The 23,055-nt window shown below is 40.7% G+C and overlaps 1 protein-coding gene and 1 pseudogene across 1 annotated transcript; one reads left to right on the top strand and one right to left on the bottom strand.

Annotated features, from left to right (window-relative positions):
* Window positions 1–5,367: 5,367 nt before the first annotated feature.
* Window positions 5,368–7,463, top strand: LOC143878821 (L-type lectin-domain containing receptor kinase SIT2 pseudogene; annotated as a pseudogene).
* A 9,487-nt stretch (window positions 7,464–16,950) lies between these two features.
* On the bottom strand, window positions 16,951–19,658 carry LOC143880072 (L-type lectin-domain containing receptor kinase IV.1-like). Its single transcript, XM_077382836.1, has 2 exons — window positions 19,191–19,658; window positions 16,951–19,054 (listed from the first exon to the last, which is right to left on the bottom strand). Exons 1-2 carry the CDS (start codon window positions 19,217–19,219, stop codon window positions 17,035–17,037), a joined length of 2,049 nt encoding a protein of 682 aa, XP_077238951.1. The 5' UTR covers window positions 19,220–19,658; the 3' UTR covers window positions 16,951–17,034.
* Between the last annotated feature and the right edge of the window lie 3,397 nt (window positions 19,659–23,055).

Below are 23,055 nucleotides of genomic sequence, written 5' to 3'. Positions count from 1 at the left end.
TCCCATTATTAATGGTTCGTTTGAGGTATCTCATGACTCGTGATATAGCATTCCAATGTTCTATACTTGGATTTACTAGTATATCTACATAATATGCCTACCGCATATGCTATATCAGGTCTGGTACAGTCTGTAGCATACCTTAAACTACCAATAATACTAGCATACTCTTTTTGATTAACACTATCACCTTCATTAGAATACAATCTAATACTAGGATCAAAAGGAGTACATACTGGATTACAATCAAAGTACTTATACTTTTTAAGTATATTTTCTATATAATGGGACTGGTCTAAAGATATACCACTATCAGATCTTGTAATTTTAATCCCTAAAATTACATTTGCTTCTCCTAGATCTTTCATATCAAAGTTTTGTTTTAATAGATTTTTGGTTTGTTTAACTATTTCCAAGTTAGAACCAAAAATTAAAAGATCATCAACATACAAGCAAATAATAATACAATAAGTATTAATATACTTATAATATATACACTTATCACTTTCATTGATTTTAAAACCATTTGATATAATGATATTATCAAATTTTTCATGCCACTGTTTTGGTGCTTGTTTAAGTCCATACAGTGACTTCACCAACTTACATACTTTATTTTCTTGACCTGGAGATATGAAACCACTAGGTTGGTCCATATATATCTCCTCTTCTAGATTACCATTTAAGAAAGCAGTCTTTACATCCATTTGATGAATTACCAAATTATGGATTGCAGCCACTGCAATCAAAACTCTAATGGATGTAATCCTAGTAACCGGAGAGTATGTATCAAAGAAATCTATATTTTCTTTTTGCCTAAAGCCTTTAGCAACAAGCCTAGCTTTATATTTGTCTATGGTTCCATCTGGTTTCAATTTTCTTCTAAGAATCCATTTACACCCTATGGTCTTAAATCCTGGTGGTAAATCTACTAATTTCCAAGTCTGGTTTGACATCAGAGACTCCATCTCATCATTGACAGCTTCTGTCCAAAAGTCAGCATCTGACGAGGACAAAGCTTCCTCTAAAGAAGAAGGATCTCCCTCCAAACTAAAGACATAGAAATCAGAGCCAAAATCCTTGGCTATTTTGGATATTTTACTTCTCCTAGGTTCAATTTCTACTTCAGGGTTTACCTCAATCCTAGGCTCGGTGCCCCCACTATCTCCAATAGTCACGGTACCCCCACTATGTCTAGATTTAAAAGGAAATTTATCTTCAAAGAATTCAGCATCCACTGACTCTATTATTACACTGTTATTTAGGTCTAAAAACCTATATGTTTTGCTTGTAAGAGAGTAACCCATAAAGGCACACTCTATGGCTCTACTTCCTATTTTGGGTCTCTTAATATTAGAAAGTCTTACATAAGCTAAACATCCCCAAACTCTAAAGTAACTCACATTGGGTTTCCTATTTTTCCAAAATTCAAAAGGTGAGACTTTAGTTTTGTAATTAGGAATTCTATTAAGAACATAGTAGGAAGTTAGAATTGCTTCTCCCCATAAGTTAGAAGGGGCTCCTGAACTTAGGAGTAAAGCATTCGTAAGTTCCACTAGTGTTCTATTTTTCCTTTCTGCAACCCCATTTGAAGCGGGAGAGTAAGGAGCGGTTGTTTCATGTATAATTCCTAATGACTTAACAAAGTCAGTGAATTCTAATGATTCATATTCACCTCCTCTATCACTTCTTAGTCTCTTAATCTTCCTATTGAATTGGTTCTCTACTTCTAATAGGTATTCCTTAAACATTTTTAAGGCTTCACTCTTATGTCTAATTAAATAAATGATTGTATACTTAGAAAAATCATCTATAAAGGTTATAAAGTATCTTTTACCACTACGGGTCAAGATACCGTCTAACTCACAAATGTCACTATGAATTAAGTCTAAAAGTTCTGAATTCCTTTCAACACTTTTGAAAGGCTTTCTAGAAATTTTAGCCTTACTACATATTTCACATTTGTTAAATTCTTCTAAGACTACTTTAGGAATCATACCTAATACACTCATGTTATGTACATATTTCCTATTTATATGACACAACCTAGCATGCCATGAATTAACAGAAGAAAGCATGTAAACAGAAGAATCACTTTCATTCATTATTTCAACATTCAGTTTGAACATTCCATCACATGCATATCATTTACCAACAAAGGATCCAAACTTGGTTACAACATACTGGTCAGACTCTATGGTTTGTTTAAAACCAGCCTTGTTAAGAAGAAAACCAGAAACTAAGTTCTTCCTCATGTCTGGAGTATGAAGAACATCCTTCAGTATCACTTTCCGCCCTGAAGTGAAGCAAAGTTCAACGTCCCCAACACCGAGTACCTTTATTGTATATGAGTCCCCTAGAAGCACCTTATTCTCATTATCTGCATGAGCATACGTCTTGAACCGCTTCCTGTCAAAACACACATGACGGGATGCACCAGTGTCGACCCACCACCCTTCAGATCCTCCAACGATATTCACTTCAGTGATCATAGCCACAAGTGGCTCTTCTATCACGTTTGCTTGAGGGATTGGTGCAGTCTTCTTACGTCGACACATCCGTGCAATATGACCCTTGAGCCCACAAATATAGCACACAATTTTGTAATAGTCATTCTTTCCAGAAGTTGTGTTTTGGTTCGGACGCTTGAAGGTACCTCGGTTTTGGTTCTGTTGCTTTTTCTTCAACTTCTTTTTGGGCTTCAGATTCACTTGCGGTTTCTGATTTTGGTTCTTAACTTCATAAATGGCATTCACATTAGTTACAATTTCAGTATTCCCTTCTTTCTTATCTTGGTTACGGTTTTCTTCTTCGATCCGAAGACGAACAAGAAGACCTTCCATAGATAATTCCTTAGTTTTATGAAGAAGGGAATTTCTGAATTCTTTCCAAGAAGGAGGTAATTTGTCAATCACGGCTGCAACTTGAAATTGTTCACTAATAGTCATTCATTCCGCAAGAATGTCGTGAACAAGTTTTTGCAACTTGTGGGTTTGAGAAATCACCGTCTTCTCATCCACCATATAATATCTAAAATACTTGCTAACCGCTCTCTTTAAGGTGATTTTGCCCCTCTGCGGAAAACCCTCCTGTGCAACAGATCCGAACGCAATCACCCCCAGGATACAACAGCCCGACGCACCGTCGCTATCTATCTGAAGTGCACAATCAGATAGATCCGAACCAAACAGCGAACACTCCGAATGCCCAACAAATAAAACAGAACAGAGAAAAGAAAACAAAAATAACATAAAGGAAACTGTTCTGTTTTTGCAAACGACTCAATAGAGATGGAAAAACGAATCAGCAGAGATGAAAGGCTCGTCTATCTGTTTAAAGAGAGATTCTAAAACAGATGTAAGAACTGTATATCAAGACGTTGGAAACAATCTCTTTTTATAGAGAAAACGTGTCTGTTGAAGACACCTCTTTAAAACAGAAGAGACACATTTTTTAAAAACGTCATTTAAAAAATTGCCGTTACTTAAGAGGGTTGTAACGGTTGGATTAAGTTAAAACTAAAGAGACATGACCGTTGGATTTATAAATAAAAAATCCGTTTAGAAAACCCAACCCAACCCAACACAGACACAGACACACACACACACACACACACACACACACACCCGCACCCGCACCCGCGCCGCGCCCCGACCCGACACGGCACGGCACGGCACGGCTCGGCTCGGCTCGGCTCGGCGCGCGCACGCGCGTGTGTGTGTGTGTGTTTTTTTATTTATTTGATCTTGTTCTTTGTAAAACACCAAAGGCAAACAAATTGAATGCCCTTGAAAGGCCCAAGCCTTTGCTCAACACTCCCTCTTATATGGATGGGAGAATTTTTCTCAACTTCTCATCTTGGACTAAACTTTTAAGAGGTAAGAGAGCTACCTTCAAAAGTTTAAAAGATATTGGTGGGAAAGTACAAGAGAATAGAATCAATTTGAAAATTTCAAATATTGGGTGGGAAATTCAAAAGCAAAAAAGAATCTTTTTCAAAAGCAAATATTTTGTACAGTCACTATAAAAATCGTATAATTCGTCGGATAGGCAATTGAGAATAAAGTTTTGGCATAGGAAATCAGAATCTGTCCAGTTCTTTTTCAAAGTAGATCTAACTGGTTCAAGTTCTGATCGCCAAGGCTTTGGGTCTTCCAAAACATGGGCTACTTTCTTGGTGGATAAATAGAAAAACATTTTCTTCTTCCATCTCTTAAAATTAGCACCACTAAATCGAAAAGGCTTATTCGGATTTGAGGAATCCGATATAATCTCGTCATGGGATGCCATATTTTAGAAAGAGGAAAACAGAAACGAAAGTCACCTTAAAACTGTTATGAGATTTTCCTCTTAATATAAATAATATGGCGTACCTGTTTACTGATTTCTGTGAAAAACAGAAAGAATAGATGATTAGTATAACCTTTTCGATGCGGCGAGTTGAGGCACGGACTAGGCCGCTCTCTTTAAGGTGATTTTGCGCCTCTGCGGAAAACCCTCCTGTGCAACAGATCCGAACGCAATCACCCCCAGGATACAACAGCCCGACGCACCGTCGCTATCTATCTGAAGTGCACAATCAGATAGATCCGAACCAAACAGCGAACACTCCGAATGCCCAACAAATAAAACAGAACAGAGAAAAGAAAACAAAAATAACAGAAAGGAAACTGTTCTGTTTTTGCAAACGACTCAATAGAGATGGAAAAACGAATCAGCAGAGATGAAAGGCTCGTCTATCTGTTTAAAGAGAGATTCTAAAACAGATGTAAGAACTGTATATCAAGACGTTGGAAACAATCTCTTTTTATAGAGAAAACGTGTCTGTTGAAGACACCTCTTTAAAACAGATGAGACACCTTTTTTAAAAACGTCATTTAAAAAATTGCCGTTACTTAAGAGGGTTGTAACGGTTGGATTAAGTTAAAACCCAACCCAACTCAACCCAACACAGACACACACACACCCGCACCCCGCCCCGACCCGACACGACACGGCTCGGCTCGGCTCGGCTGGGCTCGGCGCTCGCGCGCGCGTGTGTGTATGTGTTTTTTATTTATTTGATCTTGTTCTTTGTAAAACACCAAAGGCAAACAAATTGAATGCCCTTGAAAGGCCCAAGCCTTTGCTCAACACTCCCTCTTAGATGGATGGGAGAATTTTTCTCAACTTCCCATCTTGGACTAAACTTTTAAGAGGTAAGAGAGCTACCTTCAAAAGTTTAAAAGATATTGGTGGGAAAGTACAAGAGAATAGAATCAATTTGAAAATTTCAAATTTTGGGTGGGAAATTCAAAAGCAAAAAAGAATCTTTTTCAAAAGCAAATGTTTCTTTCATTTTTAGTATTTAAAATACTAACATTTAGAGGTTATGGGTTTGCTTTCTTCATCACCCCGGCCTTGACAAATCTCCTCGGAGGTCTACCTAGCCAATATCTAGGCCTCTTCAATGTTACCAACATTGGGAATTCTTCAAATCATGTTCTCGCCTTTGTGCTTGATACCTTCCAGAGCATGGAATTTATGGATATTGACGACAACCATGTGGGAATTGATATCAACAGTTTAAATTCAATTCACTCAGCCCCTGCAGCCTATTATGCAAATGAAAATGGTGGGATCAAGAATTTAAGCCTCAGAAGTGGAGAACCCATGCCGGTTTGGGTAGAGTACAATGGTACTGATATGAAACTTGATGTAACAATATCTCCTGTCAAGCAACCTAAACCCAATCGTCCTCTCTTGTCTTCTACGGTTAATCTTTCATCGGTTATGTTAGAAGATATGAGCTTGGGTTTTTCTTCATCGACGGGATCGTTTTCAACTCCTCATAATTATATTCTGGGATGGAGCTTTCAGATGAATGGGAATGCTCAAGACATCGATTTTTCACGCCTTCCTATGCTTCCTCAGAATGGGAAAGCTCAAGAGCCCGATTTTTCACGCCTACCCGTGATTCCTCGAAGAAATCAAAAGTATCGATAGTTGTTTTGCCCACAATTATGTTAGTTTTCATGTTAGTGACCGTCCCTAGCGTTATTCTTTTTGTGAGAAGGAAGATCAAATTCAAAGAGATACTCGAGGACTGGGAACGTGAATATGGGCCTCAAAGGTTCTCATACAAGGATCTATTCATTATCACCAAGGGATTCAGAGACAAATAGCTTCTGGGCATCGGAGGTTTTGGTAGGGTGTACAAAGGTGTGTTACCTTCCTCCAAACTTGAAGTTGCTGTGAAGAGAGTCTCCCATGAATCAAGGCAAGGGATGAAGGAATTTGTAGAAGATATCATCAGAATTTGAAGGCTCCAGCACCAGAATTTAGTAAGGCTGCTCGGCTATTGCCGGGGTAAAGAAGAGCTCCTCTTGGTCTATGATTTCATGCCCAATGGAAGTCTTGATAAATTACTATTTGATCAACCAATTTCAGTTCTAACATGGGATCAAAGATTTAGAATCATCAAAGGAGTAGCTTCCGGCCTTTATTACTTGCATGAAGAATGGGAGCAGCTTGTCATCCACAGAGATGTCAAAGCGAGCAATGTTTTACTAGATCATGAATTCAATGGAAGATTGGGTGATTTTGGTCTATCGAGATTATATGATCATGGAACTGATCCTCAAACTACTCGTATGGCCGGAACACTAGGTTATATGCATGGTTTAAAATTTTGGTTTTGGTAACCGTTTCGGACCCCACCGAAAACCGAAATTTCGGCGAAATCCGAAATTTTGTAATTTGATTCGAAATTCCGGACCAAATTTAAAAAATTCTGGACTGAAATTCCGAATTTCGGTCCGAAATTTTGTAACACATTTTTTTTTTTAATAAATAATGGCATTTAATCGGAATTTCGGACCGAAATTACCGAAATTTCGGACCGAAATTTGGTAAATGGCGAAAAATGGAATTTCGGGAAATTTCGGTTTCAGTCTCCACCGAAATCCGAAATTTCGATCGAAATATAAAACCATGGTTATATGGCACTGGAGTTAAGCAGAACTAGAAAGGCGACGACTAGCACCAACGTGTTTTCCTCCGCGGCTTTTATACTTGAGGTTGCTTGTGGAAGGAGACCGATAGATCCACGGGTGTCCGCAGAAGAACTGGTTCTTGTTGATTGGGTGTTAGAATGTTGGAGGAGAGGCATAATTTTAGAGACAAGTGATCCGAATTTGGGAAATGGTTACGTAGTGGAGAAAATGGAGTTGGTGCTAAAGCTTGGATTGCTGTGTTCGCATCCGGTAGCTGGCACTAGGCCAAGCATGAGGCAAGTCCTTCAGTTTCTAGATGGCGATGTTCCTCCACCTGATATGTCAACAAATAGTTTCAGAGCTAGTTTTCTAGAAATGGGGCACAATGAAGGTTTGGATGCTGGTTTGGCCATGTCATATCCTTCTTTGGACAAGTCAGGTGGATACTTGTCGTCGATTGGGGAGTCAATCCTCTTTGGGGGCCGTTGATTCCCTCTCAGTGCATTTGTTTCTGTCTAATAAAGGAACATTTATTTCTCCATAGTAAGGAAACATTGTAACTATCTAATAGGCTTATTGTCCTTAGTGGGCTTGTTGTAATGAGAAGCTAAATTCAAATGGATCACGATATATGTTTTAGTTATACAAATATGTTTAGGGTTCAAGATATTAATTGGTGTGTATATGTGCGTTTGTGTTTCTCTTAATTTGTTTGTTGGTGTGTGAGAGAGAGAGTTATGAATGCAATTTTATGATCAAGTGAGATAGGCAACATCCCTCTATATAGAAGGATATGTGTTGGGAACAAAACTAGAGCACCAATCACCGAGCGACATCTGGCCCCTAAGCCCACAAGGGTCTTTATGCCACGCGGCGTGGCACGTGGGAATCCCTCTCTATACAAGGATATGTGTTGGGGACAAAAATGAAGCGTCGCTCACCAAGCGACATCTGGCCCCTAATTCCACAAGGTTCTTGCGGCCATGCTGCGTGACATATCATCCTACCCAGCCCTGGAGCTCAGCGAGGCCTTGAGGCCACGTAGGTGTGGGAGCCGGTTTTTCCCCGCTCGACCGCTTCTTTTGGTAGGCGCAGGATCACCACATCAGGTAAGAAGGAGGTGTTTGTTTGTCTGTATTTTCTGTGAACTTGGGACCGAAATCCAAATTTCAGAGAAAAGAGAGTCTCAGAGTCGCCACCTAGGTTAGGGCCTAGGACCCGTGTCTGCTTTTCCAAATGAAACGGGAACGGAGATCCGAGTTTCATTAGAAGAGCAGTAACCATAGTACTACTCTAGGTTTGGGGCCTAGAACCCATAATTTTACTCTGTTTGTTAAGGCATGGTCTTTACAGAAATCTGAGCAAGGGTTATGGTTACATCCCGGGAAGGTGTTAGGCACCCCTCATGCCTGGGTAAACCCGGTCTCTTGACTTGGTTTGGCAGCTTTAAAGAATTTTATCAGAAATCTGAACTTTTTAATCTCTATTTATGATTAGGCTTAATTCCTGTGCGTAAATGAAATGGATTTTACAAAGAAAAGAAAAGAATCGGTTTGGCTATTATCCGGATTGAGGGTATATACTGCATGTTTCGAGTCCCTAGAGGATCTCGCAGTGTGACATCAACCAGGATAACTAAAACAAACGAAAATGACAAGACATAAACGAAGAAAAAGGTGGGTTTCTAATTCCCTCCCTTTGTCCAACACCGTTGGACGACGAGGGCTCTTGTCTCGTCTCTTTTGTCTATGGTAGGACCGAAGACAGAGTTGTGGGATAAGAAGAGGGAACGTAGCCCTATTTTGGGAAAGAGGAACCCTGAACCCTATAACTAACCTATACCGGGTTTTATCACAGAAATGCAAAAAGCAATGAAATAAATATAATTGTACCAAAGGAGCAGGGACGCCTTCCAAAAAGTCGGTGGCGTAACGGCGCTAGTTGGATGATGCAACCGCGAGTTTACCCAGAGACAAAACTTAGAGTCGCTTGGCCACCAACAACAGAATAGACAGGTTTACCCAGAGAGGTGACCCTATCTCCCTCAAGCCTTCACTATGAGATACAGAAAATAATCAGTGAAGAGTTATGGGGTGGAGGCCCACTCGAAGAAGCAGACGATGACGAGGAGAATCCTTTCACCCGAGAGATTCCAGGGGAGATAATCCCTGAGAGCTTCCAACTCCCTCATCTCGATTCCTATGACGGAACAACCAATCCAATGGAGCACCTTAGATCTTTTAAGACTGTCATGCTCCTCCTCAGCACCATTGATGATATACTTTGCCGAGCTTTTCCAACCACCTTTCGAAGGGCCGCACGCACTTGATTCTCGAAACTCTTTCTTAATTCTATCGGCAGCTTTAAATAGCTCCGACGAGAGTTCGTGTAACCCGATATGCCAATTGCCACCCTTGCCAAAAGGCGTCTGATGCCCTCCTATCGATAAACCAACAAAGAGACTAGACACTAAGATAGTACGTATCCCGCTTCAACGTTGGGGCAACAAAAATCTAGGAGCTCGACGCATCGATCACCCTCACCACCATGAGAACAGGCATTGTCAACACCAGACTAAAAATCACCCTCTCCAAGAAGCCAGCCACGACCTACCAAGAATTGATGACTCGAGCAAAAAAGTAAATCAACATCGAGGAAATGATGGTCACAGAGAAAGGATCAGACCCAGCCGATTTGGAGACAAGCTCCAAGAGCGAGATGATCCCAGAACCGGCTCGAGCCCCAGCAAGCAACATCGATGGGAGGACCTTCCTGGAGGTCTTCATCCTAGCTTTCCTCCCAAATTTGAAAAGTTTACTTCGCTCAACATGCCAATGGCTCATGTTCTAATGGAAATTATGGATGAGCCATTGCTGAAAAAGTTAATGACAGATGGTACTTGTTGAGACATGCGCAGATACTACCGATTTTAAAGAGACCAAGAATGCAAGAATCTGAAGGACGAGATCAAGACCTTGATCCGGAAAGGCAACTTACACCGATACATCGACACTCACCTATTGGTCGACGGACAGCCACGGAGAGAACCCACCTGAGCGCAGGCTGGAACAGCCTCGAAGGTCCCAGATCACCGAAGATCGGATCATAGGAGCTCTCAAGACATAGCGACGGCCATTCGCATCATCCAATAGTTTTTATAATCACTTTCTCTTAGCATCCCTTACGATTTGTTGTTTCAGTTTCCCTCACTCCTCCTATCTTTTGTTGTTCTTTTTGTTCTTGCTTTTATCATATATATGAATGGAATATTTTGCACTGTATGTTTGGTGTTTCTTGTGTTCTATGTTGTGAGCAAATTCATTCCTTCTCTGTTCAAGAAAATACATGGGCAAGACCCCAAGCTAGGTCCCATGAGGCAATTCTAGAAAAGACCTGGGCAGGACCCTAGTCTTACAAATCAACTCCAGAAAAGATGGGACTCCAGGCAAAAGTCCCATGAGGAAATTACAGAAAAGACCTGGGCAGGACCCCAGGCTAAAATCCCATGAGGCAATTTCAGAAAAGGTGTCGGCAGAACCTAGGCTAAAGTCTCATGAGGCAATTCCATAAAAGACTTGGGTAGGACCCAGGCTAAAGTCCCACGAGGCAATTTCAGAAAAGACCTGAGCAGGACCCAAGGTTAAAGTCCAGCAAGGCAATTCCATAATAGACCTGGGCAGGACGCTATGCTAAAGTCCCACATAGCTGAAGTCATAAGCACATTCTGAGGCTAAAGTCCCATGAGGTATTAAGACCTAGGTTCCACTTGGGCACAAAGTCCCCCGTAGGAGAAGTCCTAAGCACGTTCTCGGGCTAAAATCCCCTGTGGCGCTAAGCTCCAAATAACCGTTTGGGCATAGGACCTAAGCACACCCTTAGGTTTTAGACCGAGAGTCTAAAATAAGAAGTAAGAGAAAGGACCAGGCCAAAAAAGAGAAGAATGGAAATAAAGAAGAATGGTTTTCGCTAAGCACTCAGATGTTTTACATTGGGGGCCTCACAACCATGTTGAAAAGAAGAACTGATTATGAACAGAAGAATGAAAGGGAGAGAAAGGAGAAGAGATGTGCAAGTGCCGATCCAACTTCCCGCTCTCCATTCCACCCACCATGCACACAAAGGCATCCAACTGAAGGTATGCTGGGTGGTCGTGCTTAAATTGGAATAAGGAGAATGGGAGAGCTAGATGAAAAGTTGGTTTCCCACTGAGCAGCAAGCTGGACTATCTGGGAGCAGACAAACTAGGAGGGAAAGCTTGATGAAAGGCCACCTTCCCATTGAGAGCAACAATGTGATCGTTCAGGTCGTAGTACGAACAAGTGCTCCCTTTGATCAGAACTCTCATCAACTGTAAACACTCCCTCTGGGCGACCACTACACAAAGTATTCAAAAAGAAGTTAGAGAAGGAATTAGGCACACTCCCTCTGGGTGACCACCTTACTACGTTGATGCTTGGCCCTTTCGAGATTGTACTTATATTTGGAATCAACGAGCTTCCTTTTCTGTTTAACACCTTCGGATATTTGCTTCTTCTTCTTCTTCTTCTTCTTCTTATCCTTCTTTGATTTGACAAGGGGTTCATTTAGTACCAAGCTTAACTACTCCTCCACTTAAAGGCTTTAGCGTCCTCCTCTACTTTTGATATGCACATAGCTTGATGAAACTCCATAGATTTCCTGGGAGCACAAATGGTAGGAATTAGGTATTCTTCCGTATTTTGCTCCTCTTTATGCTCCTTTACATCACACCGCTTCAGATCATCATCTTCAAGCTCATCACCAGTGGCTATATTAGTAGTACGCCGACCACCTTGGGGACATTGATTGGATTTGTGACCCAATTGGTTCTACTTGTAGCACATCATCCATTGCTCAAACTGGCCCTTTCGAGATTGTACTTGGATTTGGAATCAACGAGCTTCCTTTTCTTTTTAGCACCTTTGGATATTTGCTTCTTCTTCTTCTTATCCTTGATTTGATAAGGGGTTCATTTAGTACCAATCATAACTACTCCTCCACTTAAAGGCTTTAGGGTCCTCCTCTACTTTTGATATGCACATAGCTTGATGTAACTCCATGGAATTCCTGGGAGCACAAATGGTAGGAATTAGGTATTCTTCCATATTTTGCTCCTCTTTATGATCCTCTACATCACACCACTTTAGATCATCATCTTCAAGCTCATCACCAATGGCTATATTAGTAGTACGCCGATCACCTTGGGGACATTGATTGGATTTGTGAGCAATGGATGATCGTTATGAATTGAATGCTAATCAAATTGCTTTGGGTCGGTTACCAATGTCAATAATTGGGGATTACACAATTCGAACAATTATGAATTCGACTCAAATCAAAATAACCACGGATAAACCCATTAATTCAATAACGATTACCAATAGTTAAGATTGCCCAACGAGAAGGGTTGATTGACCTCCAGGAAAGAAAGAGTTGTAAGCTTCTTTTGTTTTGTAGACCGCTTAGCAAAATGAAGATTGTTATTTCCATCACTGAAGCCAAGAATAGGTTTCTTGGTCTAGTGGCTTGGTATTTAGACTTAGTTTTGCAATAAAATTCTCTTTCCATGTTTTATGTAATCAGTTTTATAACATCATGCCAGCCATACCAAGAGTGTGATTTCAATTTGTGATTGTGTCAACAGAAAAGGCTGGGATATGTCGGCTACCTCATGCGGCTACAGAAAGGGAGAGAGGAAGAGAGAAGAAGGAAGAGTGGAGGAGAGAGAAAAGGAGAAAGAAGTGGGTTCTTCTCAGGTTTATTTCTCTTGGATTTTCTCGAGTTCCTCTCAGGTCTTCTTCTTGGGCTTGTTTTATTTCCTACTTTTCAATTAATTTGTGCATGATCGGCTCAGATTTGCTTGATGGATTTTCTCAACAAGTGGTATTAGAGCTGTGGTTGGAGCGGTCGTTGTGGTCAGGTGGAGTGATCATGGGTGTTGTGGTCAAATCGCGACTAGAGTAATATTTGGGAGAAGAAAGATTGACCAAAAAAGATTCTTGTTCGAGGTCGAGTGCTACACTGAGAACTGCGGAGTAACATGAGATGGAGGTAAAATCAAGTTTTATCCGGTTCAACATCGCCAAGTTTGACGGAAAGGACAATTTCATCCTATGGTAGATGAGGGTGAAGGACATCCTAGTGCAACAGGGATTGGCGAAGGCATTGAAGGAAAAGGATGGGAAGATAGAGAACATGAATGATGGCGAGTGGGAAGACATTGAGTCGAAGGCGGTCAGCACAATTCGATTATGTCCAGCTGAGGACAGTATGTTTAATGTAATGGAAGAGGAGGATGAAGTGCCTAAATTATGGGATAAGTTAGAAAATCTTTACATGGCCAATTGGTTGTATTTGAAGCGTCACTTGTACGGGTTGAAGATGCAGAAAGGTGGGAATCTTCTGGAACACATTACGGTGTTCAACATGCTTGTGGATCGGCTCCATAAGATTTTTGGAAAGTTGAAGGAAGAAGACAATGACCTTTTGCTTCGCTTCCTGATTCATTTGACAAACTAGTGACAACTTTATTATATATGACAAGGATACAATGAAGTTAGAGTAGGTCACGGCGTCGCTCTTATTGAATGAGATGCGGAAGAAATATGCTCTTGATGGGACTCAAGGGCATGGATTGGTTGTTCACGGTGGAAATTAAAGAGGAAGGTTGTTTGGCAAGGGATCAGGAAAAGATAGGTCAAGATTCACGGTAAAGGGAAAGGGTGTACAATGTTACCGTTGGAAGGAATATGGCCACATCAACCAGGAATGTACAAAGGAAGCTGACCAAGCGGACAATGGAGCTATGAATACTGTGGTGGCGGTAACGAATGAGCAGAGAAAAGAGCTTGGAAATGTTCTCACATTCTCCAAAAGTAATCACACTTCTCCTCATGATGAGTGGGTTCTAGATTTAGGGTGCTCTGTTTATATATGCTCCAGAGAAAAATATTTTTATACGTTTCAGGAGATGAGGGCAGGTGTTTTGTCCATAATTGACGGGTCTACATGTGACATCACGAGAGTTAGAACAGTGAAGATCAAGATGTTCAATGGAGTAGTTCATACTTTGAGTGATGTGGTGTATGCCCTAAAGATATGGAAGAATCTAGTGTCTCTTGGCCGATTGGATTCTAGAGGTTGTAGGTATTCAGTTGTAGGTGCAGCTATGAAAATCACAAACGGCTGTATGGTTCTGATAAAATGAGAGAAGTATGGAAGATTTTATTGTCTGGTCGAGGACAAGGTGACTAATGTTCCTAAGATCTCGATGGCTAGTTCAAAACAGGGTAATGGTGTGCGTACACATATGGTCTCTTTCGTAGTTGGTGCGCGCAGAGACAAGTTTCCAGCTTACAGACGATGGTGAGAAGGCGTCAGTACTGCATTGGGGAGGATGAATTGATATCCCTCTCTAAGGTTGACTAGGGGAGTTAATGGGTTGGAAACTACACACGTGCATTGGTTGAATTGGAATGAGTTAGAACCAAGATGATTAGAGGGTGTGTAGCTGGTACTTCGGAAGGCCAATTGTAGTTTGCGATGACAACAGATCGGTGGCGACGTCAATGAAAAATCTTTAAGTGGTTGGGAAACAAGTCAAGGTGGAAATTGTTGGGAAAGTTGCCTTGCCCATGCCAGTTTGGCAAGCCGGAAACAGAGAAGGCTGGGGATGTGTCGTCTACCTCATGTGGCTAGAGAAAGGAAGAGAGGAGGAGAGAAGAAGGGAGAGCGAAGGAGAGAAAATGAGAGAAAGGGAGAGAAAAATTGGTTCTTCTCGAGTTTATTACTCTTGGGTTTTCTCGGGTTCTTCTTTGGTCTTCTTCTTGGGTTAATCTCTCGAGTCTCTCTTGTGTACGGTCTTGGGTGAGAGAAACAAGAAAAGGGTTGTGGGTTTTGGGTTTAATCCATTGTAATCACTGTATATTGTTTCTCTGGAAGATCGTGTTTCTCGCCTGTAGATGTGGGCTTGGCCGAACCATGTAAATCTTGGCGTTCATCTTGTGGCTTGTTATATTTTCTACTTTTCCATTAATTTGTGCGCGATCGGATCGGATTTGCCTGGTGGATTTTCTCAACAGCTCTAGAGCTATCTAGAAGTGGAAAGGCAAGTACAAGAACTGATGTATTCTTATTTGGGATTTTTATGCTTGAGGTTGCCTTTGGTAGGAGGCCAAGCGTCACCACAGGCCACAGCAGCCCATATTGGTGGATTGGGGAGTCACAGTGCTGTAGGGAAGGGGCAATCCTAGGGGCTATTGATCCAAAATTGGGAACTGATTATGTAGTGGATGAAATGGAATTGATGTTGAGGTTTGGCTTGCTTTGCTCCAACCCCATGCCAGAGGCTAGGCCAAAGATTCGGCAACTGATATAGATTTTGTATGGCTTTAGTCCTCGTCTTCAAATTTGACTTGATGGTTTGAATGCTTAGTTATTTAGCACAAGGGCAGGGGGAAAATGGTTCGAATGATAAATTTGTTGCCACATCTTCATGTGTAGAGTGGGACCTTTTGGGTGGCCGTTGATTTCTATATGAGGATTAGAAAAATCTAGGGTATCATTGGATGCCACAAAAATCATTTATTATTTGCACACACTGTTGTTTTATGTTGAAAATGGGACAGCAGGGCAAATTCTGAAAGAGTTTACTAAGATCTCTAGCATTTTGATATTTTTGTTGGGAACCATGTTTTTTGCTTTTACTTTCTTTCAGTTAGGACTTAAATTAGTCTAATTACTAAATCAAAATTTTATGTTGTTAACTAGTTTTGATTCATATGGGCATCTGCAACCGTGCCTGTCTCTCGGAGGGTGTGAGAGAAAGAAGGCGAGAGTCCCATATGTGACTAGCCCTCCCTATCACGAAATCAACAGTGCATTAATGACTTTTTTTTTTACATAAACACCCCGCACTGTTTAATGAGTGCAGTTAGGACAACAGGAGGGAATCCATTTTGTAAATAAAGACAAACCTTGTGTTGTGACCATGGTTTCAAATTCAGTTTCATAATGCATTTCGGCCCTCACCAAAACTGAAATTTCAGCCGGAATCCGACGAAATCAAATAAAAGAATATTCTATCTATTGCATAATTTTGGCAGAAATTTCGGGAAAATATTAAATAATTAACAAAAATCGAGATTTTTGCATGAAATCCTTTAAATTTCGGATGAAATTTCTACTAAAATTACAGTTGAAATATTGTACCGTTTTGGGTATATCCAATTTCAGTTTCAGTCTCGACCGAAACCCAAAATTTGGGACCGAAATTTCAGATTTCGATTGAAATTTGAAACCATGGTTGTGACACATGCATAAGAAGACAAGGAAGTAGCCCTTCAAAAAAGAAAGAAAGACAAGTGATCCCAAATCCCCACGAAATGCGAAAGCACCGTGGAAATGATCAGATTGTTGTTGAGAAAATCCTCCGGGCATCTCGAATCCAATTGTGCACAGATAAAGGAAAAGATAAAATAAACACAAGATGAAATGGGTTTTTAATTTTTGTTCTTCGTGAGATGCCTTCCAAGCCAAAGGCAATGGGGCTGAAAAGGAGTGAAGAGGGGCCAGGAAGGGAGAAAGGGGAAACGGGTCGGAAGGGAGAAGGAGAAAGGTGAAAATGAAATAAGGTTTCGTCGGGTAGGACTCAATTTTTTATTAGTATAAACTTTTGACCGTCGGCGTGTCGATTAATACCTGCGAACACATACTGGGTATTGCTAAAATATATTGTTTGATCCATTTGAATTTCCCCTCTCATTAACTACAGCAAACCCAACCCACTGAGTACATCAAGCATAGGAAAATCATATCGTGGCCGAGAGTATGAATTTCCCCTCTCATTAAGGGCTCCTTTCTGTTACTTGTGATGTTATGGCAAGAAAATATTTGTTTGATCCCCTGCTAGGTATGACTCTAGGTCTCACTAGCATTACTCTGTTTTATAAGACAAAGGTCTAAAAACAAATATATTAACTGTCTATTTTAAATACCCAGCTACACTAATTATACAAAAAGTTTGTATTCCACTTAGAGGGAATCAACGGCCCCCAAGGAGGAGTGACTCCCCAATCGACGACGAGTATCCACCTGACTTGTTCAAAGAAGAAGGAAATGACATGACGAAAGCATCAAAACCTTCATCATGCGCCATTTCTAGAAAACTAAGTCTGAAACTATTTGAACATAGATCAGGTAGAGGAACATCCCTATCTAGAAACTGCATGACTTGCCTCATGCTTGGCCTAGTAGCCGGAGCAGGCTGCGAACAGAGCAATCCAAGCTTCAGCACCAACTCCATTTCCTCCACTACATAACAACTTCCCAAATTCGGATCACTTGTCTCTAAAATGGTGCCTCTCTTCCAACTTTCTAACACCCAGTCAACAAGTACCATATCTGCTCCAGACGCCCGTATGTCTATGTCTATTGGTCTCCTCCCACAAGCAACCTCTAGAAGAAAAGCCCCAAAGGAAAACACATCGGTGCTTGTCGTTGCCTTGCCAGTTCTGCTCAATTCTGGTGCCATATAACCTAGAGTTCCGACGACATGAGTTGTACGAGGATCAGTTCCATGATCATATAATCTAGAAAGACCAAAATCGCCTAATCTTCCATTGAATTCATCATCTAGTAAAACATTGCTCGCTTTGACGTCTCTGTGGATGACAATTTGTTCCCATTCTTCGTGCAAGTAATAGAGCCCCGAAGCTACTCCTTTGATGATTCGAACTCTTTGATCCCATGTTAGAACTGACAAGGGCTGATCAAATAGTAATTTTTCGAGACTTCCATTGGGCATGAAATCATAGACCAGGAGGAGCTCTCCTTTACGCCGGCAATAGCCAAGTAGCCGTACCAAGTTCCGATGCCGGAGCCTTCCAATGCTGATGATCTCTGCTACAAACTCCCTCATGCCTTGCCTTGATTCATGAGAGACTCTCTTCACTGCAATTTCAACTTTTGAGGAAGGTAACACACCTTTGTACACCCTACCGAAACCTCCGGTGCCCAAAAGCTCTGTGTCTCGGAAGCCCTTGGTTGCTATGAATAGATCCTTGTATAAGAATCTTTGAGGACCATACTCGCGCTCCCAATCCTCGATTATCTCTGCGAATTTAATCTTCCTTCTCACAAAAAGAAGAACAATTGTGACAGTCACCAATGTGGAAATTGAAGTAATTATGGGTAGCCCAACTGTCAATAGTTTTGATTTCTTCTTGGGACCTATACGAGGAAGGTTAGGAAGGCGTGAAAGATTGAGGGCTTGAGCTTTCCCATTCATCTGAAAGCTCCATCCGAGGACATAATTAGAAGTTACAACCGTTCCCGTTGATGAAGAAAAACCCACGTACATATTTTCTAACAAGACCGATGAAAGACTAACTATCGAAGACAAGAGAGGGCGATTAGGCTTTGGTGTCTTAACTGGAGATATTGTGACATCAAGTTTCTCATCACTACCATTGTACTCTACCCAAACCTGCATTGGTTCTCCACTTAGAAGGCTTAAGTTCATAATCCCACCATTTTCATTAGTGTAATAAGCTGCATGGGCCGAATTGGTAGAATTTAAGCTGTTGATATCGATTCCGACATGGTCATCGTCAATATCCCCAAATTGTAAGTCCTGAACGGTATCGAACTCAACGGCAAGAACATGATTAGAAGAATTTCCATTGTTGCTAGAATTGAAGAGACCCACATATGTGCTAGCTAGAGCTCCGGGGAGCCCTCTCGAGGGGGCCATGACGAAGGCCAACCCGTGGCCGAAATCAGTATACTGGGAGCGAATTGCGAAGACGAAAGTAGTAGAAAAGGAGTAAACAGTACCATTGGTAGAATCCTTAAATTGAAGGGGAATGGAGTGAAAGGCATGACCCTTGCGTTCTTTTGTGCTGTTGGTTAGCTGCAAGAGGCCATTGGGGGTGATTCCTGCTATGCCGTCGAAGCTTAGATCGGTGCTAAGGAATCCATTGTAGATGAAACCATCATTGTTAGAAGCTGAAACTTTGATGAAGATGAGAAACAGTAAGATCTTGGTAAACATGGCTGAAATCCTGCAAGTGATTCAAAAAGTCATTCAAATATTTTTCACTTGTATTCAATAAAAGTGAATCAAAATATCTTCTTGTAAAGCTATACATCAGCATCAGAACGTGGGAAGAGTAAATATTTGCGATATTTTGACAATACCTTATTTTTATGATGACACTACTCTTCATTTTACACTTTTTTTAACCACGAATAACAATGTTTTCGAACGTGCGTGAAGAACTAAGAACTTGTTGAATCTTTAATTAGGAGCTCGTTTGCGAATTTGGATTTGCTGATTTTAATAGAGGAACCAACAAAATAGAAAATCATAGGAGAGGTCTTTTTGTTTTTAGGAGGTCTTTTTGTTTTTAAGAACTAGTAAACTCAAATATAGGACTTAGCAATGATGCCTTCACACTTCTAATGCTAACTGATAAAGAACAGGAGAGGTCTCTTCGTTTTTAAGAAGAAAAAATAGCTTCCTTTTCTTCTTATTTCTGACCACACAACACAACCTACAAAGACCATTTAAATAACATTTTGTGTCTCACGTCCAATGCGTCATCGTTCTAAATGAGCTACCATTTTTATTATTTTTCTAATGGAAAACAAATTAAATTAATAGGAAAAATGACACTGGTTGGACCCTAGCGATCGAGATGATCAATACAATACAAAGAAAAAGAACAAATAAAAGCTCACAGTTCAAAAACTAGTCAAGGGGGGAGAAAGTCGTGTTGAAGAAGTAATACAAATGTCTAACTTGTAGGGCCCACCCAAATTAGTCCTTATTTCTTTTGTGTTCTGGAAGTGGGTGGAAGAGTATAATTCTTTTGGTAGTAGAAGTCTTTTGAGTTTTAAGATTAGATTTTATCTTTAAGCTATTTAACAGGGAGTTAGGGTTTATCTCTTTGGAGTCATGTGTAAGTGGGTTGAAAAAAGAGAAGAAACGAACAGTTCTTGGTGTGTGATGAACGTATCGGCAATGGTCTATTTAAAGAGACCGTACTGGATATTTAGATATGAATGAACAAGAAAAAAAGAGACGTTTACTTCCTTGTGTGTCATGCCCCAAGCCCCACCCTAGGCGTAGGACGTGGCTGCGCCGTACACCTCCAAGATAAATCCCACAAGTATACAAGGCTATAAAGCAATAACAGAAATAAATCTGACATTTCATAACTAAAATATCAAATTCTCATATAATGTAGACCCAACATAGCCAAATCAAATCTCAACTCTCTCCTGAACCAAAATGAATAAGTATAGACGTAACGGGAAATGATATCAGCACAACTATATATTTTTGTTAGAGACACAAATGTATCTTGTCTTTTAGTATTTAAGTGCCTTGTAAGAGCTTTTTGGGAAATGTAATGACCTTTTGACAGCTCTTTAAATAGTAAAAGACAAGATACTTGAGCGTCTAAAACAAAACATGGTTGCGCTGAATCTGCTGATATTATTTCCCCATACTATCTATCAAAAGCTATTAGAATTCCCAAATAGCTCTGGGCAGCAAATAAACTAATCACAATGTTTTCAAATTTGCCTGATGTGACGAATTGTTGAAAAGATTGAAATCTGGAGCCCATGGCAAAATTTATTGGAATATAATATTGCGCTCCATTGTGCGCCTTTCCTGGTGAAAGTCCTAGTCTTCGGGTAGTTGGACCTAATACATTTACTTGCAAAACTGCAACTACCCACATGAGATTAATGGGGATTTGCTAGCTAATTTTGCAGAAAGGCATTTCGCAGCTGTCTGTTGCATTAAAGAGCAGCAACAAGGACTCACTTTTCAACAGATTTCGTCTTTTTCATTTAGTTCATCTGAGTGGCCACGAAGATCATTGGATGGACCTAAGAGTAGTCACCGTCGGCTTCGCCACAAGTGCTGCTCCTTGAACCGTGCCAAATGATCTAAGACTTGGGATAGAAATTAAAATTAGGTTATCTAGAGGCAAAGAGTGGAAGGCAGATAGCCCACAAAAATCCAAAACCCAAAGAAAGAAAAGCTACCCACATGCTTTGATACAGATTTGATAATATGTAATAAGAGATCTGAGATTTAACCAGGAATTTTTAGAAAAAGAAGAAGAAGAAAGCAGGCAAACAGAGTGAGAGAGAGAGAGAGAGACAAAAGGAATATTTTTCATTCATTTCTTTTCTCCAGATATTCTTTCCTTTTTATATGCCCTAAACAGAATTGAGATTAAGTGCTAAAATTATTGATTAAGAGCTAATGTAGTCCTTCATCCATGTGGGCCCTCGTTTCATCCTGCTTCCCCTGTTTTCCTTAACCTCTGTGTCCAAACCTTCCCCTCTATATCTCAGCCCTCGATCTGTTGTGTCTTGCGGATCTGGATTTGTATCAGTGCCCACCCCTTGAAGATCAACCTTGTCCTCAAGGTTGAAGGTTGGATAGCTGAGTTGTAAGTCAGTTAAATTTTCCCATGAAGTGTCTTCTGGTAAGAGACCAGTCCACTGAACTAGCACTTGCTGAGTTGGTTTGGCATGGTGAAGAACAATTCGCTCACCGAGAATGGCCAAGGGTGAAATGAGAGGATGATTGTCAAGGCTTTGTTCTGGTAAGGTACAAACTATTTTTGGGGTTGGACCGTAATACGGCTTGAGTAATGAGATATGGAAAACAGGATGGATTTTGCTCCCTTCCGGTAGGTGTAATCGGTAAGCTACCTTACCTATCCGGGATTCAATCTGATAAGGTCCGTAAAAACGTTTACTGAGTTTTTGAGAAGCTCTATTAGCAACGGATTGTTGTCTATAAGGCTGCAATTTCAGTAGCACCCAATTTCCAACCTCTAACTCTTTGTCCACTCGTTTTTTATCAGCCAAACTCTTCATCCGTGCTTGTGCCTGAAGCAAGTTTGTTTTGAGCCTTGCTAAAATCACATCCCGTTGAGTCAGTTCGTCATCAACAGCTTCAATGTGGCAAGAACCAGGGATGTAATGTAGCAATGAGGGAGGAGGGCGACCATATACAGCTTCAAAAGGTGACATCTTGATAGCTGTGTGAAATGCTGTGTTGTAAGAATATTCTGCCCATACTAAATACTCATGCCAATGCTTTGGTTGATTGTGAGTATAGGCTCTTAGATATTGTTCAACACATCTGTTCAGAACTTCGGATTGTCCATCCGTTTGGGGGTGGTACGCTGATGACATTTTGAGAGAGGTGCCACTCATTCTGAAGAGTTCCGACCAAAATTTGCTGAGGAATATAGGATCTCGATCAGATATAATGGATTTGGGTAAACCATGTAGTTTGATGATCATTTCAGTGAATAACTTGGCAACTTTGACGGCATTGTAAGATGTAGGTAGAGCCCCAAAATGTGCATATTTGGAGAGTCGATCAATGACCACGAGTATGGTAGTAAATCCTGAAGACATGGGTAACCCTGTAATGAAATCCATAGCAACATCGTCCCAAATCAAATTTGGAACAGGTAATGGTTGGAGCAAGCCGAGTGGAGGTGAGGTTGAATACTTAGTCTGCTGGCAAATGAGACATTGTTTGATGAAATGCTTCACATCTGCACGCAATGAGAACCAAAAAAAACTTGCAGAGATCCTGAGAATTGTCCTTAATATCCCGCCATGACCTCCTTGTGGTGAATTGTGAAACTCATTCAGAATTTGTTGACGTAGGGGAGATTGAGACCCAACAAATAATCGTTTCTTATGAAAAAGTAAACCATTTTGTACAGTGAAGTCTGGTGATGCCGTCCCCTGTTTTACCTTTTCATGTATAGTAAACAACTCGGGATTAGTTCTATTTTCTAGCTGAAGTTGATGTGAAATATCTAAAATTGGTTTTGATTCGACCATTTGCAATTCAGGTGCAACTGAGTTCTCCTGTTGTGAGGTATCATCTGCAATTCGAGAAAGAGCATCGGCGGCCTGGTTGTCCGTCCCGGCCTTGTAGGCGATGGAATAATTGTATCCCAACAACTTACATAAGTACTGTTGTTGTTCTGGGGTTTGAATTACCTGTGCC

Source organism: Tasmannia lanceolata, unplaced genomic scaffold (assembly GCF_043159265.1).
Source record: "Tasmannia lanceolata isolate RefF3 unplaced genomic scaffold, GAP_Taslan_0.1 ptg000006l, whole genome shotgun sequence".
In the NCBI taxonomy this organism is placed as follows: Eukaryota; Viridiplantae; Streptophyta; class Magnoliopsida; order Canellales; family Winteraceae; genus Tasmannia; species Tasmannia lanceolata.
This window is presented reverse-complemented; position numbering and strand designations above follow the sequence as displayed.